The sequence below is a fragment of the Crinia signifera genome, chromosome 2, assembly GCF_055691185.1.
Source record: "Crinia signifera chromosome 2, ASM5569118v1, whole genome shotgun sequence".
NCBI lineage: Eukaryota > Metazoa > Chordata > Amphibia > Anura > Myobatrachidae > Crinia > Crinia signifera.
In genome coordinates, this window is record NC_139218.1 from 358,540,177 (window position 1) to 358,557,597 (window position 17,421).

At 45.3% G+C, this 17,421-nt stretch overlaps 1 protein-coding gene across 1 annotated transcript in view; it reads left to right on the plus strand.

The window, feature by feature from the left end:
- Nucleotides 1–240: 240 nt before the first annotated feature.
- Nucleotides 241–17,421, plus strand: part of SLC46A3 (solute carrier family 46 member 3) — a 30,699-nt gene continuing 13,518 nt past the window's right edge. Inside the window, exons 1-3 of the mRNA XM_083169854.1 lie at nucleotides 241–424; nucleotides 9,970–10,218; nucleotides 14,907–15,774. Of these exons, the coding sequence (XP_083025980.1) occupies nucleotides 10,027–10,218; nucleotides 14,907–15,774 (1,060 nt within the window). The 5' untranslated portion in view covers nucleotides 241–424; nucleotides 9,970–10,026. The remainder of the gene's footprint in view (nucleotides 425–9,969; nucleotides 10,219–14,906; nucleotides 15,775–17,421) is intronic.

A 17,421-nucleotide genomic window follows, 5' to 3' on the forward strand; every position in this document is an offset into this window, starting at 1 on the left:
TGTGCCTAGCGCGCTCCCCCTATTATCTGCTTCCCTTTCCGCTCTCTATATTACACGCCCGAGAGCGGGGAATCCCGCAGCACCAAGCAGCTGCACACTACAGTACACACAGACAGACAGTGCATATGTCAACAGGAACACGGGGGCTGGCTGCACTCAGTGACATCGGAAGCATCCAATGAACACAGAACACCGGCTGTGCTGAGTAGGCGGGGCTTTCGGTGCACCAATGAGCGCAGGAGATTGGTAGACAGCAACAGTTGAGCACTTGACGTCCAATGTCAATGCCGAGCCCAGGAGGCAGGAGCGCCGCAGTTACCCGGCCGCCGTGTACTGCGAGACAACATACAGTGTAACAACAGCAGCAGCAGCATACAGTGTAACAGCAGCACTTCTATCCCGTGTGGCACAGCTGGCAAAGACAGTGAGTAACCCCTGGGTGACAGGTCCCGTGTGTGTATGTGAATGTGTGTGTTTGTTTACCTTTGTACAACTGTTTATTATTACCCGGTGTCACCGTTGTCAGAGTTGCAAAGTGCAATGGAATGTGTTGGCGCTATATAAATATATATAAATGGTAATAACGATATAAAGTACACATGTATACTGGAGGTAGGCAGCCACTGACAGGATAAAGGGATTTATTAGCAGGACATTAACATTTCGGGCTTTTCAAACTTAGGGGGTTTTCAGTCAGTGGCGAGCTGCCGACATGGTGCATGTGTTCTGCCGACATGGTGCATGTGTTGTGCTGACATGGTGCATGTGTTCTGCCCATTATAGTTATCAGCTTCTGATCGCAACTCCATTAATAATGGTCAGGTGAACTGTCAAAACATATACTATACAGTATATACAGGTGAACCCAGTTATCACAACGTCGTCGTACACTATTCTACATGCAGGGTCACCCAGGTATCACGGCATACACTATTCTACATGCAGGTTCACCCAGGTATCACGGCACACACTATTCTACATGCAGGGTCACCCAGTTATCACAACGTACACTATTTTACACGCAGGGTCACCCAGTTATCACAACGTACACTATTTTACACGCAGGGTCACCCAGGTATCACAGCATACACTATTCTACACGCAGGGTCACCCAGGTATCAGGGCATACACTATTCTACATGCAGGGTCACCCAGGTATCACTACATACACTATTCTACATGCAGGGTCACCCAGGTATCACTACATACACTATTCTACATACAGGGTCACCCAGGTATCACTACATACACTATTCTACATGCAGGGTCACCCAGGTATCACTACATACACTATTCTACATGCAGGGTCACCCAGGTATCACGGTATACACTATTCTACATGCAGGGTCACCCAGGTATCACTACATACACTATTCTACATGCAGGGTCACCCAGGTATCACTACATACACTATTCTACATACAGGGTCACCCAGGTATCACTACATACACTATTCTACATGCAGGGTCACCCAGGTATCACTACATACACTATTCTACATGCAGGGTCACCCAGGTATCACGGTATACACTATTCTACATACAGGGTCAATCAGGTATCACTACATACACTATTCTACATGCAGGGTCACCCAGGTATCACGGCACACACTATTCTACATGCAGGGTCACCCAGGTATCACTACATACAATATTCTACATGCAGGGTCACCCAGGTATCGCAGCATACACTATTCTACATGCAGGGTCTCCCAGGTATCACGGCATACACTATTCTACATGCAGGGTCACCCAGGTATCAGGGCACACACTATTCTACATGTAGGGTCACCCAGTTATCACAACGTATACTATTCTACATGCAGGGTCACCCAGGTATCACAGCATACACTATTCTACACGCAGGGTCACCCAGGTATCAGGGCATACACTATTCTACATGCAGGGTCACCCAGGTATCACTACATACACTATTCTACATGCAGGGTCACCCAGGTATCACTACATACACTATTCTACATACAGGGTCACCCAGGTATCACTACATACACTATTCTACATGCAGGGTCACCCAGGTATCACTACATACACTATTCTACATGCAGGGTCACCCAGGTATCACGGTATACACTATTCTACATGCAGGGTCACCCAGGTATCACTACATACACTATTCTACATGCAGGGTCACCCAGGTATCACTACATACACTATTCTACATACAGGGTCACCCAGGTATCACTACATACACTATTCTACATGCAGGGTCACCCAGGTATCACTACATACACTATTCTACATGCAGGGTCACCCAGGTATCACGGTATACACTATTCTACATACAGGGTCAATCAGGTATCACTACATACACTATTCTACATGCAGGGTCACCCAGGTATCACGGCACACACTATTCTACATGCAGGGTCACCCAGGTATCACTACATACAATATTCTACATGCAGGGTCACCCAGGTATCGCAGCATACACTATTCTACATGCAGGGTCTCCCAGGTATCACGGCATACACTATTCTACATGCAGGGTCACCCAGGTATCAGGGCACACACTATTCTACATGTAGGGTCACCCAGTTATCACAACGTATACTATTCTACATACAGGGTCACCCAGGTATCACTACATACACTATTCTACAGGCAGGGTCACCCAGGTATCACAGCATACACTATTCTACATGCAGGGTCACCCAGGTATCACAGCATACACTATTCTACATGCAGGGTCACCCAGGTATCACTACATACACTATTCTACAGGCAGGGTCACCCAGGTATCACAGCATACACTATTCTACACGCAGGGTCACCCAGGTATCACAGCATACACTATTCTACACGCAGGGTCACCCAGGTATCACAGCATACACTATTCTACATGCGGGGTCACCCAGGTATCACGGCACACACTATTCTACATGCAGGGTCTCCCAGGTATCACGGCATACACTATTCTACATGCAGGGTCACCCAGGTATCAGGGCACACACTATTCTACATGTAGGGTCACCCAGTTATCACAACGTATACTATTCTACATACAGGGTCACCCAGGTATCACTACATACACTATTCTACAGGCAGGGTCACCCAGGTATCACAGCATACACTATTCTACACGCAGGGTCACCCAGGTATCACAGCATACACTATTCTACACGCAGGGTCACCCAGGTATCACAGCATACACTATTCTACATGCGGGGTCACCCAGGTATCACGGCACACACTATTCTACATACAGGGTCACCCAGGTATCACGGCATACACTATTCTACATACAGGGTCACCCAGGTATCACGGCATTCACTATTCTCCATACAGGGTCACCCAGGTATCACTACATACACTATTCTACATGCAGGGTCACCCAGGTATCACAGCATACAATATTCTACATGCAGGGTCACCCAGGTATCGCAGCATACACTATTCTACATGCAGGGTCACCCAGGTATCACGGCATACACTATTCTACATGCAGGGTCACCCAGGTATCACGGCACACACTATTCTACATACAGGGTCACCCAGGTATCACTACATACACTATTCTACATGCAGGGTCACCCAGGTATCACGGTATACACTATTCTACATACAGGGTCAATCAGGTATCACTACATACACTATTCTACATACAGGGTCTCCCAGGTATCACGGCACACACTATTCTACATGCAGGGTCACCCAGGTATCAGGGCATACACTATTCTACATGCAGGGTCACCCAGGTATCACAGCATACACTATTCTACATACAGGGTCAATCAGGTATCACTACACACACTATTCTACATGCAGGGTCACCCAGGTATCACAGCATACACTATTCTACATGCGGGGTCACCCAGGTATCACGGCAAACACTATTCTACATGCAGGGTCACCCAGGTATCACAGCATACACTATTCTACATGTAGGGTCACCCAGGTATCACTACATACACTATTCTACATGCGGGGTCACCCAGGTATCACGGCAAACACTATTCTACATGCAGGGTCACCCAGGTATCACGGCATACACTATTCTACATGCAGGGTCACCCAGGTATCACGGCACACACTATTCTACATACAGGGTCACCCAGGTATCACTACATACACTATTCTACATGCAGGGTCACCCAGGTATCACGGTATACACTATTCTACATACAGGGTCAATCAGGTATCACTACATACACTATTCTACATACAGGGTCTCCCAGGTATCACGGCATACACTATTCTACATGCAGGGTCACCCAGGTATCAGGGCATACACTATTCTACATGCAGGGTCACCCAGGTATCACGGCATACACTATTCTACATACAGGGTCAATCAGGTATCACTACACACACTATTCTACATGCAGGGTCTCCCAGGTATCACGGCATACACTATTCTACATGCAGGGTCACCCAGGTATCAGGGCGCACACTATTCTACATGTAGGGTCACCCAGTTATCACAACGTATACTATTCTACATACAGGGTCACCCAGGTATCACGGCACACACTATTCTACATACAGGGTCACCCAGGTATCACGGCACACACTATTCTACATACAGGGTCACCCAGGTATCACGGCACACACTATTCTACATGCAGGGTCACCCAGGTATCACAGCATACACTATTCTACATACAGGGTCACCCAGGTATCACTACATACACTATTCTACATGCAGGGTCACCCAGGTATCACAGCATACACTATTCTACATACAGGGTCACCCAGGTATCAGGGCATACACTATTCTACATGCAGGGTCACCCAGGTATCAGGGCACACACTATTTTACATGCAGGGTCACCCAGGTATCACTACATACACTATTCTACATGCAGGGTCACACAGGTATCACTACATGCACTATTCTACATGCAGGGTCACCCAGGAATCACGACATACACTATTCTACATGCAGGGTCACCCAGGTATCAGGGCACACACTATTCCACCTACAGGGTCACCAAGCATACACTATTCTACATGCAGGGTCACCCAGGTATCACTATATACACTATTCTACATGCAGGGTCACCCAGGTATCAGGGCATACACTATTCTACATGCAAGGTCACCCAGGTTTTAGGGCATACACTATTCTACATGCAGGGTCACCCAGGTATCACAGCATACACTATTCTACATGCAGGGTCACCCAGGTATCAGGGCATACACTATTCTACATGCAGGGTTACCCAGGTATCACAGCATACACTATTCTACACGCAGGGTCACCCAGGTATCACAGCATACACTATTCTACATGTAGGGTCACCCAGGTATCACAGCATACACTATTCTACATGCAGGGTCACCCAGGTATCACAACGTACACTATTCTACATGCAGGGTCACCCAGGTATCAGGGCATACACTATTCTACATGCAGGGTCACCCAGGTATCAGGGCACACACTATTCTACATGTAGGGTCACCCAGGTATCAGGGCACACACTATTCTACATGTAGGGTCACCCAGGTATCAGGGCACTCACTATTCTACATACAGGGTCACCCAGGTATCAGGGCACTCACTATTCTACATACAGGGTCACCCAGGTATCACGGCACACACTATTCTACATGTAGGGTCACCCAGGTATCAGGGCACACACTATTCTACATGCAGGGTCACCCAGGTATCAGGGCACACACTATTCCACCTACAGGGTCACCAACATAGGCGTGCGCACATAGAGTGTTAGAGGTGCATAGGCACCCCCTAATGCTGTGCCCACCCTTATATACTTTTGCTTTTTAGAACTGGTATTCCATTAAAACAAGCGCCCATCAATCAAGTATGTGTGCTTTGCATTGTTAATTGTAATAGACCATTGTCCTATCACTACATACCTGCATTATCCATATATGTTTATGACTTTATTTGCATATACTGTTACACAGAGTAATTAGAAGATTAAAAATGAACTAGGCAGAATATTATGGTGTGGCTGAGAGATGTTTTATATTGTAGCGAGTGCGAATAGCTGATGGTAGACACGTCTGATTGGTGGTGTTAGACACACCCAATGGGCGTGTAAGACACCCCCTAATGATATGTGCACCCCCTAATGATATGTGCTGCGCACGCCTATGGTCACCAAGCATACACTATTCTACATATTGAGTCCCAGAAACTACGGATGACCATAGATGTGCTCGAGGAGGTCCTTACCACCCCTTGCCCTCATTTGTGATCGCTTCGAGCTGCGATGCTACCACAGTTGAAGAACACTGTGACCATTGGGCCAACCAAGCAGTGCGTTTCACTGTCCTGCGCTGCGAGCACAGGGCTAGTCCTGCACACGGGCAGAATCGCACAATCAGGCAAAATATATGGGTTGGATTGCAGAAGCGATCCAACCTGAATTTGCCCCAAAGATTGTTAAGGTATCAAAACTACTGTTAAATGAGTCCCGCAGCTATCAGTCAGCCCATGCGTGCTCCTGTATGGGCACTTAAACTGGAATCCTAGACACGAACTCCCAGCTGAAGAGTAAACAAACTAACATAAGTGTGTGTTTTATAATAACAAAAAGTAAAACTAAAATGTCTAAATTGATACACAGCAGCTGCACTTGGATGTCATGATAAATAGGCTTCCCAATTATTATTATTTATTTTTTACCAGTTATTTATATATATTCCGCAGCGCTGTACAGAGAATATTTGAACATTCACATCAGTCCCTGCCCCAGTGGAGCTTACAATCTATATTCCCTACCACATGTACACGCACACACAGACATTCTAGGGTTAATTTTGTTGGGAGCCAATTAACCTACCAGTATACTTTTGGATTGTGGGAAGAAACCCAAGTACCCGGAGGAAACCCATGCAAGTACGGGGAGAATATACAAACTCCGCACAGTTAGGGCCATGGTGGGATTTAAACCCATTGTCTCAGTGCTGTGAGGGGGTAATTCTAAACATTACACTGTGCTTTGCTTGGTGAAACTGTGTATGAAGCTGCTGGTGGAAGCTTGTGTTGGTGATAGTTATCACTAGGACCGAGCATTTGATAAATAGACATCAACCCTAAATTCTGTGAAAACATCAGTTTTTCAGGATTATTTGATTTTGATTATTAGACCAGATAAAGCTTCAATAAACAAAACAAATTCTTGCATGGATTTTGTACCTACAGCATACATTATTATATAGTTTTTGTGTTTTATGTCACACTACTGTTTTTATTTTTGTTTAGTTTTTTTCTATCTACAGATGCGTCTTATATACATCTGCCCTGTAGCGTGAGTGAGCAGCCAGGTCCTGTGCAGATTTGCTAACACGGGGGGCATCTTTTTCTGTTTGTCAAAATGCATCTTTATTGCAATACAATTAGGGGGGGGGGACCAATTACCACTGATAAAACATTTTCCCTGATGTTTCAAGTGTTTTTTTTTATCAGGCTATCCTAGTTTTTCACCCAATAAAAGACACGTTTACCTGCAAAAACACACTGGTTCATTAAAACCAGTGTGTTTTTGACCTGATATCATCCTGATGTATACCTAGCCCAAAGCTGGCCGTACACCTAAATATTTATTGTCCAATTTGGCTGGTTGGAACAAAAATCTGGTAGCTGATGGGAGCCAATGACGGTTGACCATTTGCTTCGAATGCTGGAAGACTGCCAAAAACATTCATTCAGATTTCAGATTAAATTTCTGTCCTGCTATTTTCAATAGCTGTGCACCACACCCAAACCTGTTTCTGTGACGTGACGTTATCACCATACACCTCGATATGATGAAGATTCATTTCAGCTGCTGATGTGCCCTTTAGACACAAAAACACTATGCACGTCAATATCTTACCATGTATCCATCCACCAGCCCCACCATCGTACACCTGATGTTAAGAAGACAGTATGAGGTGCAGTCTGTCTGTCTATTTATCTATCTAGATATTTCTAGTAAAAATAACTCAAAATAAATGGACCAGGCAGTGTTATAAATCAGTGCTGCCTGGTCTGCTTATTTCAGGTATTATCGTTAGGAGTATCTATGTTTTCTGCATTCCACATGCAGTTTGTTGGGGGGCAGGGGTTAATGTATATGTATATATACAGTATGACCATGTCACTCCAGAAACATGCCCATACTAGAATACAGTATATCTGTGTCTGATTAGCCAACCCCTTGTAACTGCCTAGGACAGTGGCGTAAGTTCGTCCCAGTTGCCAGGAGGCAAGATAAATATTGGTGTCCCCCCCACAACCTTATATAAATGTATGTATGTGTGTGTGTATGTATGTTATGGATATTATGTTTAAAATAAAAATAATGTGATGTCTCTGGTCCTGGTCGGAGGGGGAGTCAGCCAAGGATGCTATGTCAATGGTTTTTAATTAACTTATTCAAACTTGCAGGGAAGTAGAGGTGCCCCCTTGGGAGCAGGAGCCCGGCGGCAGATGACTCCATTGCCTCCCAGAGTTACGCCTCTGGCCTAGAAATCCCCAACACATTTCTAATATATATATATATATATATATATATATATATATATATACTGCAGCTCTACACAAACATGAGGTACATACGCTGTTCAAGTCTGTTACAGACAAAAAACGTTGCAAAAAAAAAAGAACATGGGCTCCCATAGAACAAAAAAACACAGGCATTGCCCCACACGGGGAAAAAAAAAATTGTCAACAATGTCGTCCCTCGGCACAAAAATAAACACAATGCCCTCTACAGGAAAATATAAAATATATCTAAATTGCCTCCTCGCACCCTGGAAGACTGATCTGTTGTATGCCTGTGGGTGTAGTATTGTGCCCACCCTGGCCATACAGTGAACTACACCAGCTATGAATCAGCACAGCTTGGTTGGGGGGTTTAGGTAAGGAGGGGAGGTAGGCCGGGGCTGGGGTAAGACCATGAAGGGAGCGCAGATCAATCATGGCTGTGTGGTGGACCAGCAGAAACTTATAGAGGGTGGGACAGGAATTTTGAAAATCTGCCCCCTTTCGGTGTTATCCTATCAGCATCCGCAGACTTATTGTGTAAGCACACTCTAAACCAGGCATGTCCAACGTTGGCCCTCCAGATGTTGTGAAACTACACATCCCAGCATGCTTTGCTACAGTTTAGAGAATGCTAAAACTATTGCAAAGCATGCTGGGATGTGTAGTTTCAAAACATCTGGGGGGCCAACGTTGGACATGCCTGCTCTAAACCATTGTGGGATTAACAGTATTTTAATGCATGTTTTAAATTTGTACAGTATGTCATTGTTTTTGCCTAGTCCAGTGGTTCGTAAACTTTTTTGACTCACGGCATCCTAGAGCATCAAAATGTTTTCAGGGCACACCTAGGCCAAATATGTCTTATTCAGAAATTCAGAAAAAAATATTAAATTAAATAAATTGTGTTATATGTCATCCTTATGGCCTGCTATATGGTGAGGAACAGGATTTGCTTCTGATTTACTACATATGTTGTGATTGTCTAACAAAAGCACTGGTTTTGCCTGTTACATTGATCATAAATAATATGAATTGGTCCTGGATCACAACCCAATGCACCACTGCAAGTGTCCTGCGGCACCCCAGGGTGCCATGGCACACAGTTTGGGAATCACTGGCCTAGTTCATACTTCCCTACTCTTATTTTCTCCTCTCCAGGAGAAGCACAGAGTTGCATCTAGGGGTGGGGCTGGACTTTCATGTCATCATGCCCCGCCTCCAAGATGGAAAATGTTTACGATTCATGGGTTTGTGGGTAGGGGGTGGAGCTAAATGACATCAGTCTCATCCTTAGCCCCACACCCTCCACACTGCAGTGAAGGGTTTCACCGGGTTTTATCTTCATCCGGCCCCTTCAAAATGAAGCAGGCAGTATGTGGTAGGATACGGTAGAGGTCATTCAGGACTCTTAATGCACTGATTTTTTTGTTTTCGGAAAGCAAATAAAAATATTTTTAGGATTGGATCATACGTTGTCTGTTTTTGCATTGACCGTCTGTTTTCTTGCAGAAATAATGGAAAACAGTTGTTCCTGATTGGATTAGTGACACAGAAAAGGAACTAAAAATGGGGCAGCTACAGCTGGTGGAGCCAGTGATGGCCGTCTACTGTTTTGCCAGTTTTATGAGCTACCCACTAATGCAGCAGTTTGTGTATCACAGGCTGTGGGAGGAAGAGTTTAATACAACAGTCATGTTCAATGACAACATATCCGCTTGTGAAACAAACCAAAGTAACCCCAACTATATACACCAAAAGGTAAGATTTGGGCAAAGTATTTTCTTTTCAGTGTTACATTTCCAGATTAGCCTCATCTGAAGCGGTAAGGGGCAGATTACATTAGCTGCCGTGTGAGTCTCGCCGTCTGCTCCTGCAGGTATCGCATTGCCTAGAGCTATTCAATTACAGACTCCCCAATCAGACCTGTAACTGAATAGCAACTCAACTATTTTCACGTTTGTTATGTCCAAAACTGTGCCCCCTTTCTCATTGTATAACCATCCCCACGTTGTAGGAAAAGTGGGATGTCCCAGAAGTATAGTTCAACCTGTAATTAGTATAATTGTATTATTATAATTGTATTTATAAGGCGCCACAAGTGTTTCGCAGCACCATACAAACGAACAGTACAGGGAGACAAAACTTGGCATAACATTGAATAAATAACAAAAATAGAGTACAAATATATAAGTAGTGATGACTCAATCGACATACTATAAGAGGCTTGAGGCCAATGATGGAGATGAGTATGCGGACGAAGATGGTCACTGAGTGTTGGAGTATAGGAGAGCTGTGAGTGACATGTGAAGAGAAGTGGGCTTTAACAACAGGAGGGAAGAGGGCCCTGCTCGGAGGAGCTTACAATCCAGTAATTGGACAGTTACTTTAATTGCATCATTATAAATGAATTAAACCATCATGTTCTGCAGTTGTATGGCTCATATTAGCAGGGAATAAGCATCGGCAAAGGCAGAATACATGTTTATTTGCTGTGGGACACAGTGACAGATAAATGTGGCTGTATAATCAGTGGTTATGGTGGTTAGCAGAAGGGAGTGTTACACTGAATGCTGCACTGCTGCTGGCTGATAAGGGCTTGCTGTGGCTGGGAACCCGGGATACTAAACTATAAGAAGGAAGTTTCACATCAATCATAAGTGTTTTCCTGTATGGGGAAACCATGGATACCGCGTAAGGCATTAATCATAAGTATTATCCTGTAAGGGCCTTCTTTGTTTGACTGCATAACTTTAGCCCTACATACTTTTTTATTACACATTTTTTTTCATGTTAACTTTACGTAGACTTGTATGAAAATGTCATTGTTAAAAGACTTTACCTTGCTTAGGGCCAGATGTACTAAACTTGAAACGTGATACAATGGAGAGTGATAAACCACCAACCAATCAGCTTCTTCCTGACCGTTTTCAAGCCCAGCCTGTGACATGGCAGGTAGGAGCTTATTGGTTGGTAGTTTATCACTCTCCATTTGATCAATTTTTAAGCTTCGTATATCTGTCCCTTAGTGCTAGTATGTCTACATGCATGCAATGTAGCGTGTCCATTGCCTTCTGTACTGCAATGTTTTTATTAAGGGTTTGTCAACCTAAAGGCTTCCACCAGACCATGACCACCAGATAAGTGCACATCATTCCTGTGTTACCCCACTGTTATTTAGAACAAGACCAACACAGATGTCTGATGTCTGGGCATGGTGTCCTTAGAAACAATGGCCAACATCATATATTTTATGATGACCTGTTCTTGAACAATGAGTCAGTATGTAAATTGACAGCAGCACAGTGGCAACATTTAAAGCTAGATAAGGCTGCATCTGGTAATAGTGGGGAGGGATCCCTGACCTGTCTCTTACCCATAGAGAGGCAGAGCATAAGAGAGAGGTCTGAATACCTGCGGTCATACTTGTCATACTCCGTGTATACCATGCTTTATTATTGTTTACATACTATAGTAGTGATTGTATCTAATGCAGGGGTTCCCAGCTAAGTCCCGAAAGGACACTTATACCCCTTTCACACCAGCCTAAATTCCCGGGTTGGGCCCGCGACTAGCGCTGGCATGAAAGGTTCCCAGGCCAAAATCCTGGGAAATTTTACCGGGATTTCAACCCTACTAGCTAGCGCAGCGCTGTGCAAAGTCAACTGTGCTCAAGCAGATATTACCAGCAGATGAGCAGCTTTCCCGGCAACGATGCGGGAGCGCGCAGCAGCGCTCACTGCTCATCGCCGGTGCATACACACTAGGCGGCTTTGAGCTGAAAGTAGCTCAAACTTGCTATCTTGAGCGGCTTGCAGCTCAAAGTCGCCCTGTGTGGATGGGCCTTTACCCCATAAAAGCATCAGATCCTGGGCACTATAAAAATACATATATATATGATTTTGTTTTACCAACAATAAATGTCAGGATCCAAATATATATTTTAGGGTCTTAGGCCATATGCCAAGTAAAGTTGCTGTTTATCTGACACAGGAAGAAGAATTTGAAACATAATACCAAGCACCTCTGTTACTTTTTTTAGGCTCTGAAAACAATATTGCAAAACTGGAAAGCACCTAACTTGTGGATGACATTCTCTTTTTAATATTAAACAGGAAACACAAAAGTCATGTATGAGCTACTAAAGTGAAAGTGTCTGGTACAAGTGCTCTTGTTCTTATTCCCCACACCCAGTTACCAAGGGGAACACATGGGCTTTACAGGTCATGAGGACTTGTACTCTGTAACTGCGGCTTCCTCAGAGGCCGTGGAGATCAGATCTAATTATTTGTACATTTAATGGAACAGACTGTGCTCCATTCAGTTCTACTGTTCCTGGAATCTGCATTTTGACCCCTGTACAAAACGTTTTCTTAACCTACAAGTAAACTACAAGGGTGGTTCAAAAAGTAGCAGCTCTCACGTATAATGTTCTCTGTATCATTCTCATTTCCTGCCGTGCCACATGGACCAGAACCTCCCCCCACAGCCATTAGACTGTGCCTCATATCATTCCTACTGTTCCAACTAGGGGTGGCCATCGTTGCCATTGCCATCGATGGCAATTCTGCAACTGGCCATCGATAGTGCTAAACTATGCAATGGATGACCATGAATATTGTTACATATAGATGGTCATGCATTGTGTTTGATTGATTGGCCTGTGGGCCAATCAAAACACGGGGGGCAGGGCTTTGTGGATGTCGGGGGCGGGGCTATGCTCCATGTCCCGGCACTTTGAAAAAAAAAATGGAGGGAGGGAAACCATCTGGTTTGCCCCCATCGATGGCAAAATTATTTGACATCGGCCATGAACCATCGATGATTTCGAATCATCGATGGTCAATGGCCATCCCTAGTTCCAACATCAGTTGTAAGATTGCGTAATTCAGACCTGATTACCGATAGACTGTGCATGTGTATGGCCCGTAGAACGCATGCAGGAGGCCAGCCTGCGATATAATTCTGCTACTTTCTTGATCACTGCCCGTTCACAAGTTGATTGACAGGAAGTCAGCATTTGGGGGTGGTAACCGTCAGTTTTTTTGGAAGCGTCAGGGAAAACGTGCCCAAGCTTTATAGGGGAAGGAGTGTAATGTCAGCTCCGGCCTGTAAGTCCTTGGCGACCCACCGACTACACACACTGGAAAATGTATTCGATGTTGAGCGGCTTGCAAATGGATTTGCAGGGAAATGCCGACCCTCCTTTTTTCCGCAAGACGTGCTAAGCAATTCACAGGCTTGCACAGGGTGAAGCGCGAGGCTCTAAAATTTAGCAAAGGCCTGATCAGATCTGAACCAGGCCTATGATCGCACATTGAGAAGATGCGTAGTGTGATCAGATTTCTGCATCTAAAGGGCACATCAGCAGCTGAAATTCATCGCCAACTTGTCAAGGTGAATGGTGATATCATGTTATGGAACCAGGTTTGAGTTTGCTGCACTGCCTTTGATAATGGCAGAGCAGGCACTCAAGAACCGTTTGGTCAAGCATGTCCAGCACAAACTGATGTTATCACCCTGTACCCTTCAACAAGTTGGCAATGAATTTCAGGCAGGGGCGGATTGGCCCACTGGGAAACCGGGCCATTTCCCGGTGGGCCGGCCCAAAACTCATAAAAAAAGGGCTGGCAGCGCTCACCCCTGGGCTGGCTGGGCCGCGGGCAGCGGCCGCAGCACTTTGCCCAAATCCAAAATGGCCACGGGAGGGCTTCTGCGTGCGTGCACAGCACCTCCCAGGCTCCCAGCTCCCGTCCCCCACAGTAAAGCACCGCTGCCCAGCTGGAGAGAAGCAGCCAACCCCTGCCAGAAGTGACAGCCGCACCGCCCATCAAAGAGAGGCGGATAGCACTGCCTGATTCAAGATCCCCGCCCGGGCGCCTCAGTGACTCCTCTATCACTGCCCAGCCGGGACCAGAACAGCCCCCACCAAAGTACAGACGCCGAGAGGAAGCCGCCCCAGGTAAGCCGTCCCCCCATCCCCCCCCGGGCGCGCATCACTATCGCAGCCATCCCCCCCCCCTGGCGCGCATCACTACCACCACCACACCCTCCCCCCCGGGCGCGCATCACTACCGCCGCCACTATTGTGCCTTTTAGATGTATGTACATAAATGTATGACCATGTTTCCTCCTGCACGTATACAGTATGTTGGGGCAGTATGACTGATTTGACGGTCTAATGGTCATGAGGGGAAGCTACCTGCTCTGGCCTGGTGGGAAATGAGAATGAAAGAGAACTTTACATACAGGTCTTGCTACCTTACTAATTGAACCCAGTGTTGATGCATCCTCTCTTTAGTTAATAACTTGTCAAGTGCAGTCAGCAGAGACATTTTTAGAAGAAAAGCAAAACAGTTGAAAAGAGAAATTGGCGGTAGTCATAAACTTGTAGCTGGTTGGATGTTTAAAGTCACATGACTAATCCATTGTCTATTTTCTTTTTTTAGGTGGTTCAAAAACGAGCATCCATTTTCTCGACAACAATTGATTTAAGTTCCCTTATTCCAAGTCTTTTAATGACTTTAATACTGGTGTCCTACGGTGACCAGCATGGACGTAAAGCTTCTATATTGCTGCCCTGCATGGGTGGCTTAGTGACCATCACTGGATTCACTGCAGTTTCGTTCTTTGACTTACCTCTTGAGTTCTTATACATCTCTTCAGTGTTAAGTGGATTCCTGGGCGGCTTTGCAACATTACTTGGAGGCTGCTTTTCTTATATAGCAGACATTGCTAAGGACGTCCGGAAGAAAAATGTCCGTATAGCTTTTATGGACATGGTCCTAGGGGTGTCAAGCGGCATCGCAGGGATCACATCCGGGTACACTATCAAAGCACTAGGGTTTAGGTGGTCCTTTGCCCTTCCAGCATCTCTACACATCCTCAGCATTTTATACATCATTTTCATTCTGGAAGAAACTGTGAAAAGGTCAGAATTTCAGCAGCACGTGCTGAGCAAAGAAGGGTTCACAGAACTTTTTTCTGGAGTTTATTTACTTTTCAAGAATGCGTCTTGCAACAAACGGGTGACCGTCAGCCTCCTGCTGTTTGCCTTTATGGCATATTTGTTGGCAAATTTTGGAGCCCTGGGCCTTTTTACTCTGTATGAGTTGGACTCTCCTCTCTGCTGGGATCCAGTCCTTGTTGGATGGGGGTCTGCTTTGTCCACATTCTGCTTTGTCGGAAGCTTCCTTGGTGTCTACTTGCTTACTCGCTGCATGAAAGATGCTTACATTGTCTTCATTGGAATAGCATCTTGGATTGGAGGGATTATTATGGCTGCGTTTGCGACCACAACCGTCACCATGATGTTAGGTAAGGTACAGTGCGGGGAGTCTAATTTTGGTCTAATTTTGAATTTCAGTACAGGTAAAACATCAGAAATTAAATGGAGGTCTATTGGGGCCTACACACAGAGCGATTTCAGCCATTCTCTAAGCGATCTCAGCAGATCGCTTAGAAAATGCCGCTACACCGCTCTGTGTGTAGGGACCATAGCGATAGCGGTGCGCAGCCCCGCACGTCCTTATCACCCAGCGTTTAGGATCCAGCATGCTGGATAAATCTAGTTAATCGCCGGTCAGGTTCAGTGTTCTTACTCAGGATCGCTCAGCAAGATCTCTCAGCACACATCGTTGCACAGCGAATTGCCAGCAATGTGTGCTGAGCTATCTACATTACTCAGATTGCTCAGCAACTTCTCCCTGTGTAGGCCTCTTAATGGAATAAAAGAGAGACATAGAGGTATATTTAATCAGTGGCTTTTCTAACCCACCACATGTTGACGGTTGTGGCAATGAAGATTTAAAGTGGAAATGATATATGCAAAAGCAGGCCTGTTTTGCATGTAGTCAATGCTGTTTTAAGTTCCACGCCCAGAACCCTCAACAAGTGGCACCTTTGGAAAGCTGCCACGTAGTAAATATATGCAGGGCCGCCGAGAGGTGGGAGCGGGTACTAATTACCCAGGCACGGGCTTGCTGGAGAGGACCGACGGGGGCCCTGGTCTACCCCCCCCCCCCACACACGCACGCACGCACACACACACGTCCCTCCCGGGCAGCAGCAGCACACACCTACAGCATATGCTGTGCTGATGGGTGGGTGGGGGGATAGTAACACCCCCTAAACAGTTTGGGGGTGTGGGCTACTACTGTGAGGTGGACACGACTCCCCTGATTAGGCTACGCCCCCCATTTTACCTGGGGCCTGGCATACATCTCGGTGTCCCTGAATATACGAGAGCATTTATTCTCTATTCTGGCAATTTTGTGTTTATTGCAAGGTGATTTCTAGATTGTTTTGCCTGTAATAGTTTCTGTGGTTTCTAAATCAATATTTAAATCACACAAAAAACCTTTTTATTATGTTGTTTTGACTATATAGATTCAGCTAGATACACTAGGCTGACATGTTGATCTTTGTCCATGGGAAGACAGGCATTTACTGTTCTGTTATCTGTCTGCGATAAGATTTCATAATGATTGTTTATTTTTCCAGGATTGGTTGTATTAAATGTCTGTGCACAAAACATCGGTTAATTGAGGAGGGATTTCTTGGCCCTGCTTCATTGACACAATCACTTAGTATTTGTGATATCATTTATGATTCATTTAAAATAAATGACAGCAGAATAGGGAGCTTAGAAGAAGTGCGCCTATGTCTGTGTGCGTTGGGAAGGGGGGGGGGGGGGGTGGCATCTTTAAACAAATAATATTACTATTACTAAAACTAAAGATTAAGCCCTAACAATAGCATACATTTTTTATCACTCCCTGTATTCCTTTGTCTTAAAAAATATGCCTCAGTTCCTCTGCCTCCCGCTGAAAGCAAAACAGGGCCACAGAGATCTGTGGTACGCCAACCGGGTGTGGATCGTATTATTGACCACACTTAGGTTGACAGTCATTAGGTCGACAGACAGCAAGGTTGACCGGTTTCTAGCTCGACATGGATGAAGGT